Source organism: Ramularia collo-cygni (assembly GCF_900074925.1).
Source record: "Ramularia collo-cygni strain URUG2 genome assembly, contig: RCC_scaffold13, whole genome shotgun sequence".
Classification (NCBI taxonomy): Eukaryota; Fungi; Ascomycota; class Dothideomycetes; order Mycosphaerellales; family Mycosphaerellaceae; genus Ramularia; species Ramularia collo-cygni.
In genome coordinates, this window is record NW_019716267.1 from 181,128 (window position 1) to 197,649 (window position 16,522).

A 16,522-nucleotide genomic window follows, 5' to 3' on the forward strand; every position below is an offset into this window, starting at 1 on the left:
GGTTCATGCAGCCTATCCTTCCGCACCGCCTAATTTATTGTCCGGCGACTCATGAACTCGTGGCGATCAACGGCATCGTCAGGTACCAACGGTCAAAAGCTGGTTTGGGATTGGGGAGATCTGGGTACAAGAAGCACACCCGCAGTATCACTTAACTATCCCGAACTTGAGCTGCGTTGGATGCGCAGCAGGCTTGTGGGAGATGTTCGCTAGAGCATCGGCTTCTGGAGGATGCAGATCTGAATGAAAGGGAGAGCCTTGATCGGATGCTACAAGTGTTTCACCTGCACTTCTTCCTCCCTGCACTGCACTGACTATACTCAACGACTTCACCATGCAATATTCACCTCAACACACACATAACGCTCCAACGTGAGCCGCACCAACAGCTCAATGGAACACGTTTTGGAGGAACACGGCATCGGGGCAAGGCTCACCGGCCGTCTGGTACCGAAGGGTTGAAAACCTTGGGGCAGGGTGAACTAATTTCCAGAGTCAATATTTGAATGTGGAGTCTCCATCTTTCATCTCCTCCACTTGCATCCGCAGTTTTCCCAAACTCAACAACCGAGTGGGTCTACGCGGAAAAGAAAGACACCTCTCTGCAAGAGGCAAGGCCGCCAATGACGAGGTTGATGTGATGATTGACAACTTTGACTGTTCCACAGCCACGGCTAAGATGCAGAATCAACTTCTCGACGCCCAACTGGGCAGCTCTCCACATGTTTGAAGCTGCATACTGGTATTAAGTTGCCCATGAGGTGCCAAGGACCATTACTGCCACTCTCAAAGAGTCCCGTTATCATAAATAACCGCCATGTTGTTACACCTTTACGCTATCATCCTCATAGACAAACCCCACCACTTTCCGGCGTATCTTCCTCGGCCGCGCAACTACAACCGGATTCTTCGTCGGTGTTGCTTCCTGTTCTGCTAACCCTTTCAGAAGTCCCATGATCTCGGCCTGTCCTTGGACCAGTTGCGCTATCTGCGACGACAATGCATCAAACCGCTTGTCCTGAGGACTAATTTCACCGGACGACTTCTTCGAGGCTGGCATATCTGAGGCCTTCTCCTCGGTCACTTCCAAGGTGGTCGGCCGAGTGTCTTGAGACTGCGTTGGGCGCAATTCCGAATTGGCGAGAGGTGGCTCAAAAGTGACATGTTTGGCTCTGGGAATACGCAACCTTCTGTCCTTGGGTGCGGAAGGTTTGACATCCAAGGCAACTGTGTCTGGACCAGCATTCTCGACCTCCGGATCGCTGCTCTCAACTTGTCCGGTAGTAGGTTCCTCTAGCACAGGTCTGGAAAGCGCATACTCCTCGTCTTCCACCTCTTCAACATCGCTCCCTTTGAGAATTGGCTTCGGTTTTTCGTACTCCACGTCGAACAAGCCCTCAATCCTCCCCAGACGCCCCAAAATCTCTTTCGGCCCTCGGAGAGTTTGTCCACTGCTTCCATTCCGCTGCAGCTCAGAGACGACCACATTCAAAGACGCAACAGAAGCCCGTAACTCTTGGATCTCCTTTCGCACATCTTTCATTTCCTTCCGAACGAGGTGGAACAGACCACTCAATTTGATCTTCGCTGCAATCTCCATTTTGCGGCGATGCATTGTTTTCGAGTTGGATGTAGGGAGGCAAGTAAGTACAGTAAGTGGAAAAAGGCGATGTAAGCTTGATGCATGCTGCAAGGAGTGCCGAACGTTGGTACGGAATTTCGGCTGCATGTCCCTCTCTAAGATTCTGGGGGGAATGTAAGACTTCAGGTCCGCGATCCTGACATGTAACACCTTGCTTATCGGCTTTTGGAGCGAGTCTACACTTTTAAAGAACAGTTAAGGCAAGTCATAGTATCTCTTACCTTGCCGTGCGATACACGCAGATTCCGATACACGCAGATTCTTCAGCATCCCTAACTTCCCTCCCTCTCTCTTTCTATCACCGAACATTTCTTCGAAAACTTCGAGCCACATGCATCGGCAATCATGGTCTCCGGACGAGGAAGCAGCTACTGCACTTTTCACTTCACGTACCATGATCACAGCTTCTCGCTCCTATTCTTCTCTCTCTCACTACCTACAACTTCAAACCCTCCATATCCTCCTCAATGGATCTCCGCAAACTCTGCGCCAGAGCCAAGTCCAGCCTCTCAAAACGTCCTCCCTATCTTCCCAGCTACATTTCTCAAAGAACATTGCCCACTCCTCAGCAGAGAACGCTCTCCCACGCTTGTAGATATCGAAAACATACGATCGAGAGCATGCCAGACTGACACTCCTCACAGTCTTATCGTCCATCACAATTCCAAGAGCACAGGCAATCTCATGCGACAGTATCACCAAGATAATCACCTGCTAGTCTCTCGTCCCTGATTCCTCGCGAGAGTCGAAAGTCCAGCACCATCAGCACTATCAAAAGTCTTCATGTCCAATCAATGGCAGTCCAACTGGAGCGTCGTATCCATGCTTACAGTTTGTCAGATTCTGAGTTGACGGATCACCTCGAGGACTGAATCAACCCTGTCTGCAGTAGAAGAAGGAGATGGAGATGGAGCTTGTGTGCTCTTTCAAGTGCTAGTAACACTATAAGATCTGCGGTTCAATCTATCTATCTAAACGCTCGCTTAGATCCTTGTACAACTTCGTTAGGCTGGGCACTCCTTTTGACAGGTAGACGGATAGAGACTTATCTAGTACGGGTGTCTTGGCTCCCTTGACCTGGCGTGATTACGACCTACTTATTGGTTTCGAGGACATTGTAGCACGAAACTGAACTCGTAGCGATAGAATGGAAAGGACCAGGAGAAATCGTCTCTCACCCTCACCGATTGCTGCTCGACTTCAACTTAAGAAAGTCCTCGCGATATGCGTACTCTTGACCACAGTTTATGTCATAACAAACAAATCTTCGAACCAGATCTGGAGAGTCCCGTATAAAGTCCATGTCCATTACATATACGTGTAAGTCGCCCACAACATTGACTGCTCAAACCAAAACACTACCCCAACCCTAACCCTATCTTCTCACTATCTCTCCAATACCTCCATATCAGAGACCACAGAAAGAATTCGTCAAGATCTCCATCTCGTAGAAGATATCTTGCAAACGAGTAGATCAATCAATGAATCACGAGAATTTGCAGCCAGAAATGTCACAAGAATCTTCATTACAGCATTAACGACTATTACAACTTTTTCTTCTTCTCTTCCCTCCTCAACCCCTTCATCCATCAGAGAATGGGGAAGAGAGAGAGAGCTCATGTACAACCCACACCCCGAAACGCCAACGCTAAACTTTCAAATCCAGTCCAGGCCCAAGGTCCCATCTCAAGACTCCTCTCCACCCTCGACCTCTCCATGACTCTCCTTCAGCGCAGCATTGACCCCAAGGCTATTCCTCGTGAAACTATCTACAGCCCTATGCGTACTGACCTTGGTCGACCGAACCGCCTTGTCAACATTCACAACCCCGTCTCTCGAAGCTCGTCCATTGACCGAGGATTCATGTTCCGTCATGTCGCCTTTGTAGGTTGTGGAATCGAATCCGGCAAAGGTGTGTTCGACAGCAGCTCCTCGGCTGCGTGAACTTGAACCAGCTTCAGAGGAGGGATGCCGGCGGGAACTTCTCCGTGGGACGCTGGGAGTACGGCGTTGCACGGGCTGTGGAGCCGTGTTGGGTGTATGATCCCAATCCAGTCCGTCAACAGCTCTCAACCATTCCGAGTTTGCTGATGAGGCGGGAGGTTCTGCTGTTCGTGAAGCAGTGGCTGTTGCGGAGGAGTTGTATCTAGAAGGGGCGGTGTTGTACGACGTGGTAGTGTAGCGGCTTGCATTCGAGTTGAAGCGCGAGGGAAGATCAATGCCGCCGATTGGATCAATCGGTGCCAGAGTCGGGATCGGGAGGTCGGAAAATCGAAGACGGTCTTCAGTCTTCACGGCAGTCCCTCCATATCCATCGAGGGAAGATTCAGCGGTTGCTTCGCTGAGTCTGCGTTGATAGACAGGGACAACTCCCACCGCAGCCGCATGCTCAGTGCTAATGGGCTGGAGAACCGGATGTGAGATGGTATCGCTGCGACCGATGGGCGGAGTGCCGCGATCGTAGATGCCTGAATCACCAAAGAATGGAGCGAAAGTGGGGTCCTCGGGGCCTGCGAGGTTCGGTCCTAGGAAGTTGGTCCCCTCCGACGCACCCATTCCAACTGTTCGCGATAGTTTCGAGGCGTGCTTCGATCTGGACCCCGCAGAGCCTATGGAAACAAGTCTTGGCTTATGCATGCCACCCTTTGCGCCATCGATCAATTCGATACTGGTTCGCTGGTCATCAGTCGGGCTGATAGGCCTCTCGGCGCCTGCAACAGTCTGCAACTCATTTCCAGGACTCTCTGGCATGTCACTGTAAGGGTTATCATCGTACTTGACATCGCGCATCGCTGGTGCAGTCTGCATTTCAACACCTTCATCTGCTGGTCCGTCGTCCTGTCGAGGCGGCATACGGGCGGAACGTACAACCTCAAAGCCCTTGGTCTGGTCCTTTTTCTTGCCCTGCACGCCAAATATCAATTTCTGAAACCAGCTCTGGGCGGTCGATGCTGGGCCAGTAGGATCTGCTGGCCCGGTCTTGAGCCTCCGGGTCGCTTGCTCATTAAGCGCCGGTCCACGATAGTATTGGTCGACTTCTCGCACCGCATAATCTGTACGATTACCAGTCTCATCGGCGGATTCTTGGCGATCGCGGATGTGAACTGGCGGAGGAGAGCCATGGCCGGCGCCGCTGTCATAACTGGCCTCGCGAGCATGGCCCGGAGAGTCTTGGTAAGGAACATCGGCAGCGCTGACTTTTCTAGTTCTGGGGCCGGGGTTGAGCTCGTCCAACGTTGATTTGCGCGGCCGGGGAGGTCTGTAGAAGTTGTCGCCGTCTGCTTTGCCAAAGATGAGGGGCTTGGTGTTGGGTCCGTAATCGCCTGGAATGWCAGAGCCAGGATCCGGAGTCGTCATACTTTCGCCAGGCTGGGAGAAGTTGTCAAAGCCGCTCATGCGATTGAGAAGCTGCGCGCTGCTAGCGGAGACACTTCTACTGCGTCCGCCGAACGTCTGGCTCATTGCATCCCCTTGCGAATTGCGCAGGATGGCGGCACTGCTCATCATACTATTTCGATGGCCTGGATCCGGTCGGTCCTGTCGCTTCTTGAGCATGCGCCAGTTCAAGATGCTACCTCGCACAACGCCAGATTGAGTGCTGCCACCTGCGCCCATGGCTCGGATGGCGACCTCAATGATTGTCGCAGCAGCGTTCAAGAAGAAGCCAAACACCAAGACACAGGCGTGGAGGAGTAAAATGACATATCCGATCCATCCTTTGGGCGCTTCCGTCACACCCAGCGAAGGGACGAAAGCGATCATCAACATGAGTGTGATGAGTCGCACGGCCGCGAAGAAGGTATGGTAGAGATTCATGCTTGTCTGTCCTTGGAATGGCTTGAAGCCGTTGAGGGTGAGAATGAGAATGACCTCGCAAATAGCAAGAACGATAATCTGGGCAATGCCACTGGGCTGGACGGCTCCAATGGCGACGCCACGAACGAATGTGATGAAAACTGGTATTAGTGCGAAAGGTGCCGCGCTGTCGCTGTATGTGTTGTACAAAGGTCCGTAGAGCAGGACCGTTGGCATGTCGTCGAAAAGGAGTGTCCGCGGTTTGGTAGCGAAGATGACATTGAGGATCCACGCGGTGCTGAGAATCATGATGACCAGAAGAATGACCGCACAAACCACAACGCTGACCGGGGATCGGGGCGCAACGACCAGCTGATACATGCTGAGTGCAACAATCGGAAGGATGAAGTAGTTGAACAGCAGGCGTATGATGTTTCCCAGCGTAAAGGGCAGGTTTTTCTGCCGCAAGTCCTCTTCGGTGGTGTTGGTGACCGATCGGTAGATCCAGCGTCCGAAAAAGCCAAGCTGGCATAGCAGGACGAGCACGCCGGCAATGACGAGCAGCCAAATGGCYATGCAGGCCCAAATGTCCTGGGATCGTTCCATACCAATCAGTTGGCTCATGCGGGTAAGGCCGTAGGTGGCATTGGTGTTGTACAAGCCATCCTGCAGGGCATGGTATCCGTCTCCACCGCTGACATAGCTCTCGTTGAACAGCAGGATTGACCATCCAGTCTGACTCACAGCTGGGCGAAAGAAGCCTGGATATTGCAGTGTCAAACTTCCCGTCAAGACCACCCATTGTATGTACTGCAGACAATCTCCAAACCCAGGCGTCACCAGCCGTAACAGATCCTCGTCTCTTCCAAAGTTGCTGCTCCAGCGAAATATGTCTGAACTGCCCCATGGTGAGCCGATCGCTGCCATGAGCGTCGCTATTGCCTTGATGATGAGAATGGCCGCGGGCAGCCAAGTGAGGAGTCCAACGATTTGGCTTCCCAGGTCTGGAGTGATTTGAGCGCTGATACAGCCAATGTTCGTGGCAACTGCTCCGCTGGAGATGATGTGAAATGTGGTAGAGATGGTGCTGAAAGCGAAGGAGCCACCAAAGTCGTGAGAGACGGAGAAGGCGTGCAATTCTTGAGGATCGCTGGCATTGGAGCCGAAGATGGGTCCCAGAGGACAGTCGCCTTGGGTCAGCGCATCKCAAAAGGGCTCTCCTGGACTGCGATATGCTGTGAATGTCACCACCTCGTATTCCGCCGTGAGCGTTGCAATCTTGCCATCTGTGACGTTGACAATCTTTCCAAAGGCGTTGCTGTCGTCGCTCCACTGTTCACTGCTCGCCGGTGGATATGCGCCTTGGAACTGCTGACCAGTGACATTGCCGTATACGGTGAGGTTCAGGCTGTGGTTTGGTCCGAGGAAGGAGGCTTCGACGAATAAAGGCCTGAACTGCAGCTGCTMCGGAGATGAATTGATAAACGAGTCCGGCAAGCAGTTCTCAAAGGAGATGAAGGCGGCGCGGGAGGAAGGAAAGAGAGCGGCGGCAAGCACGCCGCCGAGCGCGAACGCTCTCATTGAGCGCGGTGCATGTGGTGAGAACTGGAGCAGCGGTGGAGAGCGTGGTCGTCGTGGTCGTCGTCGAGATCGAGGGGCTTCAAAGGTGGGCGAGGTAGCGAGTGTAAGGTGAGGTGGTGAAAGGAGGATGTAAAGCGGGAGTCCGCAGGCACGATAGGTTGCAAAGATGCAGATGCAGGTGGAGAAATTGTTGGACGTGTGTCCCCCCCGACAACTTTAACCTTCAACACACTCAACACTCAACACGCTTTTCCCACGAGGACAATATGACCGTATAAGCTATAGGTCATATGGTATTGGTTGGTCGAATTAAATGGTAGAATATTACTGATTGACTGCTGTACCAACGATCTCTAACCGCAGGAACTGTTTTCAACGAAAGATCCGGCGATCCGTCAACCAAAAATCGCTGCCACGCGCTTGACGGCAGCTCCACGCTCCACGCTCCACGCAGCACCCCGGCGGCAATCCGTTCTGGCCGACAAGACCCTTGTTCGACGATGACGCGGGCCATGCACATTTTCCGGGAATGTTTTCAGATGCGCCAGGCGCTTAATTGCCTGTTCTCTGCATCCTGCAGTGTAACAACGCATTCTCGCAGTAAGAGAAGCATCTATTCGTCGAAAAGAGCTCGAGCACGGGTAACTTACGCGTCAACAACCCAACCCAATGCAGAGGCGCAGCAGCTGATGTGCACACGACCCCTCGTATCGGGCTAAGTTTATGCCCAACATCCTTGTCCACGCGAGCCACACACGGCAAAGCGAGATGCACCCAATACATGTTTTTTATACCTTTAGCAATGCTTACAACTGCAAGCTGTAATGGGATGGTATAATGCTGCGAGGGCCATGGAAACGGGACATGTAGCTACAGTATAGCACACAACACACATACCATCTACATCGCCTTCACCAGAATCTCATCGCGATCGAGCGGAGTCCACGCCGATCATTCCGACGCTGCCGATTTGTCAAGTTCCGGGTTGCGCAACATACGATTCGGAGATTCCACACTTCCCTACCCCTAGCACATCAACATCACCTCCAAGCCAGTGTTCTCTCCACAAGTCACTGGTATCATCATTGCTCTGACTCTACCATACATGTGCTTCTTGACTTCCTCAGCAAAGATCTGATGGCAGCTCGGCCAAGGAGAAGACACTTGGCGAGATGATCTTATTGTTCGGCCGTCATGCGGTTGAATAGCTTACATGTTGCCTCCCAGCTACAGATATTGAAGGAGTGTCTCCACTCCGGAGCGAAGAACGGCATYGCGTTTGAGGCGAGCTCTACAACGCAGCTGCCGATGATGATCAGATTGATATCACAGTGAACATTGGAGGCCACGAAGTCGAGAATTTGCTACCGTCCTTGTACTCACCTGGATTTTGATCTAGACCCTCAAGCCCTCAAATCAGATTCTGGATCTTTGCTAGATCATTTTCGATGTCTACCTTGACCTCTTCCGATTCCCTCCCGCGGCACTTGCCCATCTTCCACACTCAAACCGCATGCTCAAGCTTGATTGGCAAAGACCGCCATCACGAAAGGGTCGTGAGCCAAGTGAGTACGAAGAATGTCCCGCTCTTTCGGATGAAGCCGATCAAACAAGCCGCACGCCTCTACCCAGCTATACGAATCGAAGAATCTTGCCCATTCCGCTGCAACAAGTGGCAAGCCACCTGCCTGCAGCTCCTGAAGAAGTCCAGGAAGGACCGTCAGATTAACTTGAAAACCCGGACAGATCCGCGACATGCAGAGCTCAATGTGGCATGCTAGATGAAACCACGCAACGCAATGCCCGGATCCAGTAGGCCATAGGATTCTTCCATTTCTGGTACATTCGTTGCTTCTGGTGTGGATACCATCGCATGAACAGGCGAGAATATACACATGAATCATTTCGTGCAGCAGTATCGAGCAAGAGACCTCCACCTGCGTGCCGAGTTCCAAATCCTTTCGAAAATCTCCTGGATCCAGCCGGACTTGGAACTCTCGAGATGAGTATTCGCCATCTGGCTGTGGGAGGTGATCAGTCAGTCCATATGCGTTCTTGTTSTTCTTCTTTGCAAGTCCGTCTATCCACTTGTACTCGCACTGCACAGAGCGCATCCTGGGCAGGAAGAACATTTTGCTGAAACACTGCACCAGCGCCAAGGTGTCGCTCTCAGAGAGATGGCCTTTGGYGTTCAGTATTAGACCAGAGGCATGTCTGAATCTCCAGGTATGCCACTCTTGTTTGCCCTCCTGCTGCGCCGCACCGAGGCGATGCGAATCCCGTGCTTGGATCGTTGCAAGTGCCAAGTCGAGAGGATATCTGTCGACCTCTGATTGCGAGATCCGTGCGGTTTGCGTAGAAGGGATGAGGATGCTGTCGTTGGAGTGCTTGACGGCAAGCATGCTCCTCAAGTCGTCGCAAAGCCTCTTCAGCAGTGCTGAGCCACTATTAGCTGGCTTCAAACTCAACGATGATCAGGGACACCCACGTTTTTGAGGCCCATCCTCTTCGATACTCTTGGAGCCGATGTTTTTTCCGCGGAGGACCATTTCTGCAGGATTCCCGCCACTAATGTAATCGTCCATGAGCGATGGACACATTTTGATACCGAGGAGAGTACTGATGTCTTGCTCGGAAAGACGTCGATATGAAGAGCGAGGTCGCTACGTGAGCAAGCGGAGTCTTGAGTGGAAGCCACTGGTAGAACGATCTGGGACATCTCYCCGCTTCCTTGCCATTCACGACATCACGCTGGAAGCTATGACTTTGCGAAACTGAGCGAAACACTCCGTCGACGATCCTCTTCGACAGTCGCTCAGTCGATGTACAGGAWACGCATGGAACGATCGAACGGTATCTCTCAGTGTCCCCCTGATGCTAAGAGGGTCTGTCGGATACCGACAACAACAAGGCTACAAGCCCATGAGATCGTCTCGCAGGCGACGATAAAGTAGTAACCCTCCATGCGCTTGTCCAGATCTGGGAGACGTGAACATACTTCATGTTTCTGTCATGGACACTGCGACGATTCAGAAACAACGGAGACGAAGATAGTAGCCAAAAAGCATGTTACTGGTAACGACAAGACGATGATCTCRATAGCAGGCGAGATCTCGGCTTCTTCGAGACGAAGCGCTTCATAGGGAACCAACATCGAGGATCGAAAAGTGATTCATTCTTGTAGATGGGTATCATCCGAGACCACTCGGAAGGCTTATCGAACGGACAGGCAAAATGCTCGTCGCAGTCTTCGGCAATGGTGTTGACTCTTATCGAGACATTGCGAGACCAGGTGCCAACCTCTTCATCACCGCCAGCAAACAAGAGCCACCTTCTTCTCCCGAACAACCATTATACTAGGGTAGATGTCTTCCACCGCAGCATGCTCTACGCCCTCGTGTGACGGAGGCGTATTACCATCGCCTTTGTGAGGACTTCATACAGACGGGAGAGGTTGGGAGCTGGTCCTCTTTATGTTCGCCATATCCCGGGACCGGAAGGCAACATGAGTGAATGCTGTCTCGCGAGAAGATTTGAAACTCGAGACCTCTTCTCCAGAAGGCACTTCGCTACTCGCTACCCACGACTGGGAAAGCGGCTGTTTGAATAGTGGGGACACTTGATATCGAAACCTTCCCATCAACGATTCCTATCTCAACARATCATCTACAAAGACTTCTCGCCCCATTCCGCCCAAACCTGCATAACTGCCCTGTCTCTCTTGAGCATGTCCAAAAAATTGGTCTTTTCATGTAATTTCTCGTTGTCGTGGAGGTTCTCATACAGCTTATTGACCTCCGTCGAATCGAATGACGAGAAAAACAGCCGCCAATCGCCTGCCGAGACCTTTTCTCTGCCTTTGCAGTGAGAGATCAGAGACCGGAAGCTGAAAAGATGGCCGTTGATACCAATCAATTTCATCACGAGAACATCGATCTGGCACGCAATCAGGAACCATCCCATGCAGTGCCCATTGCCGCCTTTATCCATTGGCCAAACGATCTGACCATCTCTGCGACATGGCCCGTCTGTATCACCATGATGAGTCCCTCCATTGCAGCAGAATGAGAAGAGATAAGCGTGAGTAAGCTCATGCAAAAAGGTCGAAATGATGGCGGTTTTGTGGCTGTCCAGCTTTTTCACCTCGTTGTGACAGTTCGGGTCAACGCAGATGTGAATTTCGCCGCTTCGGCGATGTTGAGCAGTTCCATAATAGAGGTACTTCGTACCCTGGATGTAGTTCTTCGGCTTCCACTCGAAGGTGACCGGCCATCGGAATTCATCAAGAAAGAAGATGCTGCTCATGATGGATGCCAAATTGACCATGTCACCCACAGTCCAACCCTTTACCTCCAGCCCACCGTGTTTATTGTTCCAATGATTCCATTTTTCGACCCCACTCTTCTGGGAATCATCTGGCTCGGTATTAAGCCTCCCAAGGGTAGCGTAGGCCAGATCAAGTGGTGTGTCTGTCCTGCACTTATCTGTCTTCAACTCTCGGGACTCTTCACGACTGGTGTKCGCCGAACCTGGTTGAGTCTGGGATTCTCGTTCTGCATCCATATCAACGCCTTCCGCTGACTGGTCGAAGCACTTGCGCAACTCCTTGCAGAGATCTCGGAGACTCAGAGGTTTCGCCATGTTGCCAGCTGAACAACCAACCTTGAGAAAAGAGCCAGGAAAAGAGTTTCGTGTCTGTCACCCTATTGCAAGATATGAAAGCCGCTGTTGTGGGTAAGGCGGTGAAGGTATGGGCCCGAGACTGACTGTATGTATCTGGCTTGGAGTTTGCTAAAGACCGGCTCAGTTTGATTTGACCGGCACATTCTGGCGCCTGACAAACAAGAGAGTGTGCGCGAACCGCTCGCAAGTACCAGCCATGGCTCTGATCAATCAAGAATGTCGTGGAGTAAATGACGACTCCCTTACGAGCGACGCAAAAGACTAACTCATGCTGTCATAGCGCAAGACCAAGGCTTGCTCAAGTAGCCTTCGCTTTGGGTTGAAAAGACGGGCTAGATTTCATTGACAAAGGAATCGCTAGGGACATACGATTGCACTGCACTATCCTTGGGCTCAGAAACCTCTGTCGATACAATCGCTTTCATCAACACATATCTGGAATGCAAAGCAAAGCCATTCTTCAAACTAAGGATCTCCATATCTCTGGCGCAACTCATCTCAAATCCTTCACAGCCTTGTTCGGATTCTTCTCACCAAGCTCTGCCCAAACCTGCGCCACCTCGTTTTCTTTTTGGAGCATCCTCCGGAACGAGATTCGCTCTTTTGCACTGGAATCAAGGTAATCAAACAGCTTAGCGATCTCCGACCAGTTGAACAATGTAAAGAACAGCAACCAGTCTCCCGCCGAAATCTTACCGCCTTTCTCAGAATGAGAGATGGCAGCTCGCAAGCTAAAGCAATGGCCGTCTATATTGATCAGATCTTTCATGCACAAGTCGATCTTGCAAGCAACGATGAACCATCCGAAGAAGCGCCCGTCACCTTTGTTGCCGGGATCACCGCTCCAGCGACAAACATCTGAGCGGCCTGGAACAGCTCCCTCGCAACAGAAACAGAAGAGATGGCCGCAGATCAGCTCGCGGATGAAGGTCGAGATGATATCGGCGTGGTGATCTATTTTCTTGAACACTGAGTGATCGCGATTATCCATCCGAATATGCACTGAATTGTGGTCAGGATGCGTAGTCTTGCCATAGACGGGTCCACCATCTCCGGAAAGCTGTTTATCCCAATTGAATTCCAAAGCACACTTCAACTTGTCGAGGAAGAAAATCTTGCTGAATATCTCGGCGAGATTTTGCATCTTCCTCTTCCAATCTCGCACCTGGAAAGACTTGTTGTCCTCGTACCATTTATTCCATTCTTCGAATCCCTCTTTCTGCGTCTTGTCTGGAGTACCGGAAAGTCGCGCTACCGTTTCAACTCCAAGGGCCAGTGGGCTATCAATACTGGTTCGCTTCTTTTTCCCAGGTCCCTGCCAACCCTTGTCGCGTGTAGTTATCGCCCCTCCCGGCCTAGTCGGGTTTATCGACCTCTTTTGCCACTTGTCTCCATTCAAATCGGTGCGTAGAACCGAGCAGAAACTTCTGAGTAGTGTTTCGGACGTCTTGTTGGTGATTGTGGAAGACATGGTGCTTCTTGAAAGCCAAGCGTTGTCTTCGGTTGGCAAATGATGCGATGCTGAGAGGAAAGACGTGTCGTCTGGAGGAGAACCAGGCTGTCCAAATAGCATCTAATGTTTGCCGATGGCGATTGTGTTTGTGGGTTTGAATGTCTTCGCGGGAGTTCGACCATGAAGAAGTGCTTGCGCCTTTGGGCTTTGGCCTTCTTCGAAAACATTTTCTAGATTGTACTGCTGGGACTCCGTGGAAACTGGATACCTAGCCACGTGAAATGTAAGCCCAATGCATTAGCAAGCGATTTCGCTACGAGGTAGTGATTCGGATGAGATATTGGAGGAGGGCCGAGGCGATCATTGTCAAGATATCTCTACCCTTCGGCCAAATCAACGACCTCTAGCCAGGATATCTGCGCCACTGAACCAAAATCTCCCATAGCATACCACTTGGTATCCTCACTCCCTTGGGCGCTCCTTGCTCGTCAATGCGAATCATCCACGGAGGAATGACCGAGACCTTGTCGTTATATCTCCATCCCTCTGAGTCGTTTGTATTGTCGAGCTGGCGGAGGTACCAAGTGTCCTTGGCGACGATGTCTTTAATCGTAGTGGGACCATGATCCTATTCTCCATGCGGAGGAGTTCCGTGTCCGTCTTCGCGCTAGAAGCGTGGCGTCCGGAGGCACGGTGGGATAGGCGTGTATGAGGGTTTGCCATCGGGACAAGAAACCCTCAGTCGTCTTTGTGACGTCTTGAGGCCTTGACCTTTGTAGAGTCGACGACTCTGGAGCTACTAGAACCTTTAATACCAGTATAGAGGCCCGTTATTCGATGAATAGGGCCTTTGAGGGCGCGTAAATGTGYTTCTTGCCCCATAATCCATTCCGCACAGACATCCACGGCAGCCGGTTTTACTTCAGCCGCCTCAGCAGCCTCCTCACTTCCCCAACATCTGGGTTCCGTTGCGAGATGCGGGAAAGGATCGGAGGCATGTGAATGTATGACTGAGGTCGTAAAGACCACCCAGTAGTGAAGTAGATTCTTAGCTGGTGAACAGTGAAAGAACATTGCTGACCAATTCTTTGGACCGTCCATGGCATTATGACACTCAGGATCGGGTTTACTCCATTGAGTACTTCGTTCACCGCTGGCAGAAGCCTTTAAGATGTTTAATAGAGCACCACTTATGTGACCAAACCGAGAGAGATGACATTCGCCACGATCTAAATACGCAAAGTGAAGTCTTCAGAGGAAAGGCTATCTCGTTCGCAATCAGAGTCCATGGCCATATGAGCAACCGACCAGACCCTATCAAGGCGGACTCATCGATTGTGACGACGTTCGCATCTCAATATTCCTCCATGAGTGCATTGCAAAGTTCCAAGCTCGCATGAGGGATTCATCCAAGTCTGAGACTCCGATCTCTGCTCAACCCTAGATCCGCAAAAACCTGCATCACAAACCGATCCTCAACCACGAAGCCCACAAAAGCAAGGTAGTCCTCCATATCCAAACGTCCAAGCAAAAAAGTAACCTCCTCCCAAGTGAAATGCATGAAGAACAACTTCCAATCCCCAGCACTCATCCGCATACCACGCGCCCGAAATTGCTTGACCAGAGTAGGAAAGGTGTTGAAGTTGGCCTCGAAGCCGAAGAAGCTGGGCATGTACAACTCAATGCGAGAAGCGAGGAAGAACCAAGCGATGGTGTGTTCGACGAAAAACTTCTCGGGGCAGTCTTGATTTCCAATTCTGCGGCAGACGTTTGTGTTGGAGAAGTTTGCATGCTCATTTGCACCTGCGCAGCAGCAAGACGACAAGTAGGAATGGATCGACTGGTTCGCGAAAGTGGAGAGGTAGCCAACGTGGAAGTTTGGCAGGCCTTGCTCTTGGTGATGCTCGATGGGATCGACGCGGATCCAGATTTGATCTTGTCCAGGGATTCCCGTGCCAACATGAAGGCTGCTGCCGGTAACAATCTCGTTCTCCTCTTCGATAGTGTCGTCCCAGTTGAAGGTCACTGGGTATCGTGGATCGTCGAGGAAGAAGACATCGCTGAAGATCTTGACCAAAGTGTCCATCGGCCAGAGGTCTGTGGAGAGATTTCTTGCTGTTACCAACCAATCTCTTGCATGTTGTGTTCCGGTCCAGCCCACGCTGTCCGAACCACTCTCAAGGCGATTCATGGTGCCGATTGCGAGATCGAGGGCGACTTGGATTTGAGGAGGTCGCGAGTGCTCGATCGTTGGAGGATTCACGAGGGTCGGCGGGATGTGGTGATACGTGTGTCCGATTCTCGTCAACTCCGCCACCATGGACGAGCTGAGGACTTGGAGGCTCGCTGCGCGTTGTTAGCTGCTTGAACGCCTCATGATGTACGCTACAAGATACATACTGACAGACATGCCGAGAGCTTTGCTGCCGATGGCGAGGTGGTGGAGAAGATGTTGGAAGGAAAGGTCTCAAACGAAAAAAGCCGGCGAGTTGTTGTTTGCTCTGGAAGATTCTCTTTGTGCGGCACGGTGCGAAGTTGTGGACCCTAGTCAGTCATCAGGTGTCTTTCTCGAGTCCTCAGGTCCGTTCAAGATCCAGTCGTAGAAATCGAATCTGAAGTCGAAAACACCTTCACCCAGAAACATCGCCATCACCAACCCTACTCCAACACAACCATCAAGCACAATGTCTCTCAACAGCACACCATCGACAATGCCGCCTCCAACCACCACCAACCAACCTGCCGCCACCACTCCCCTGAGAGACCCCCCCTCTTCCGCGACCGCCTCCGCCGCCACTTCTTCTCTCGCCGTCGCCGCACAAACGACGAGCACATCGACCGCCCACACACCCTCCTCTCTAGCTAGCCACATCTCTCCAATCACAGAGGATACCAGCCTCTCCTCCTACACCGCCGACTCCGAGAGCAGCCTCCCTCCCTCCACCTCCACCACCCCTCTCCTCAAGAAACTCCGCCGCATGAGAGACTCGTATCACTGGTATTGCAGTCACCGAAGCCGTATGAATCAGCAGCCAATTCGCTGCAAATCTACAATCTCGATCAAGAAGGACACYGAAAGTGGAGATGATGACGATGGAAAGGGACATGGGTTGACCTTCGCAGACTGGAGAAGGAAGAAGTGGAACAAGTCGATTATTCAAAAGCAGAAGGCTTTGGGACTAGAGAGTAGGGGAAGTATGTGAGCAGGATGTTGTGAAGGACACAGAGAAAGGAAGCAGAGAATGACATACCTTGATACGGCAACGAGTGAAAGAAAGATGGACCGAGAGGGAAACAATTAAGATGTTGAGAAGTGGAGGGCAGCAGAGGCAAGGAGAAATACAGCGACCTGCAATGCATCAACCATA

General features: G+C 51.6%; 8 protein-coding genes; 2 read left to right on the plus strand and 6 right to left on the minus strand.

Annotated features, from left to right (window-relative positions):
* Positions 1-823: 823 nt before the first annotated feature.
* On the minus strand, positions 824-1,615 carry RCC_08010 (uncharacterized protein; the record flags this gene model as incomplete). Its single annotated transcript, XM_023773262.1, has 1 exon — positions 824-1,615. One exon carries the CDS (start codon positions 1,613-1,615, stop codon positions 824-826), a length of 792 nt encoding a protein of 263 aa, XP_023629030.1.
* A 1,713-nt stretch (positions 1,616-3,328) lies between these two features.
* RCC_08011 (uncharacterized protein) lies at positions 3,329-7,018 on the minus strand (the record flags this gene model as incomplete). Its single annotated transcript, XM_023773263.1, has 1 exon — positions 3,329-7,018. One exon carries the CDS (start codon positions 7,016-7,018, stop codon positions 3,329-3,331), a length of 3,690 nt encoding a protein of 1,229 aa, XP_023629031.1.
* Positions 7,019-8,535: 1,517 nt separating this feature from the next.
* On the minus strand, positions 8,536-9,618 carry RCC_08012 (uncharacterized protein; the record flags this gene model as incomplete). XM_023773264.1 has 2 exons in its annotated part: positions 8,536-9,455; positions 9,507-9,618. The coding sequence occupies 2 exons, from the start codon at positions 9,616-9,618 to the stop codon at positions 8,536-8,538; spliced, it is 1,032 nt and encodes a 343-aa protein (XP_023629032.1).
* Positions 9,619-10,684: 1,066 nt separating this feature from the next.
* RCC_08013 (uncharacterized protein) lies at positions 10,685-11,659 on the minus strand (the record flags this gene model as incomplete). Its single annotated transcript, XM_023773265.1, has 1 exon — positions 10,685-11,659. One exon carries the CDS (start codon positions 11,657-11,659, stop codon positions 10,685-10,687), a length of 975 nt encoding a protein of 324 aa, XP_023629033.1.
* A 74-nt stretch (positions 11,660-11,733) lies between these two features.
* Positions 11,734-12,047, plus strand: RCC_08014 (uncharacterized protein; the record flags this gene model as incomplete). XM_023773266.1 has 3 exons in its annotated part: positions 11,734-11,766; positions 11,826-11,927; positions 11,982-12,047. The coding sequence occupies 3 exons, from the start codon at positions 11,734-11,736 to the stop codon at positions 12,045-12,047; spliced, it is 201 nt and encodes a 66-aa protein (XP_023629034.1).
* A 147-nt stretch (positions 12,048-12,194) lies between these two features.
* RCC_08015 (uncharacterized protein) lies at positions 12,195-13,172 on the minus strand (the record flags this gene model as incomplete). Its single annotated transcript, XM_023773267.1, has 1 exon — positions 12,195-13,172. One exon carries the CDS (start codon positions 13,170-13,172, stop codon positions 12,195-12,197), a length of 978 nt encoding a protein of 325 aa, XP_023629035.1.
* Positions 13,173-14,559: 1,387 nt separating this feature from the next.
* RCC_08016 (uncharacterized protein) lies at positions 14,560-15,564 on the minus strand (the record flags this gene model as incomplete). XM_023773268.1 has 2 exons in its annotated part: positions 14,560-15,500; positions 15,555-15,564. The coding sequence occupies 2 exons, from the start codon at positions 15,562-15,564 to the stop codon at positions 14,560-14,562; spliced, it is 951 nt and encodes a 316-aa protein (XP_023629036.1).
* Positions 15,565-15,865: 301 nt separating this feature from the next.
* RCC_08017 (uncharacterized protein) lies at positions 15,866-16,357 on the plus strand (the record flags this gene model as incomplete). The annotated part of the gene is made up of 1 exon (XM_023773269.1): positions 15,866-16,357. The coding sequence occupies one exon, from the start codon at positions 15,866-15,868 to the stop codon at positions 16,355-16,357; it is 492 nt and encodes a 163-aa protein (XP_023629037.1).
* Positions 16,358-16,522: the final 165 nt, after the last annotated feature.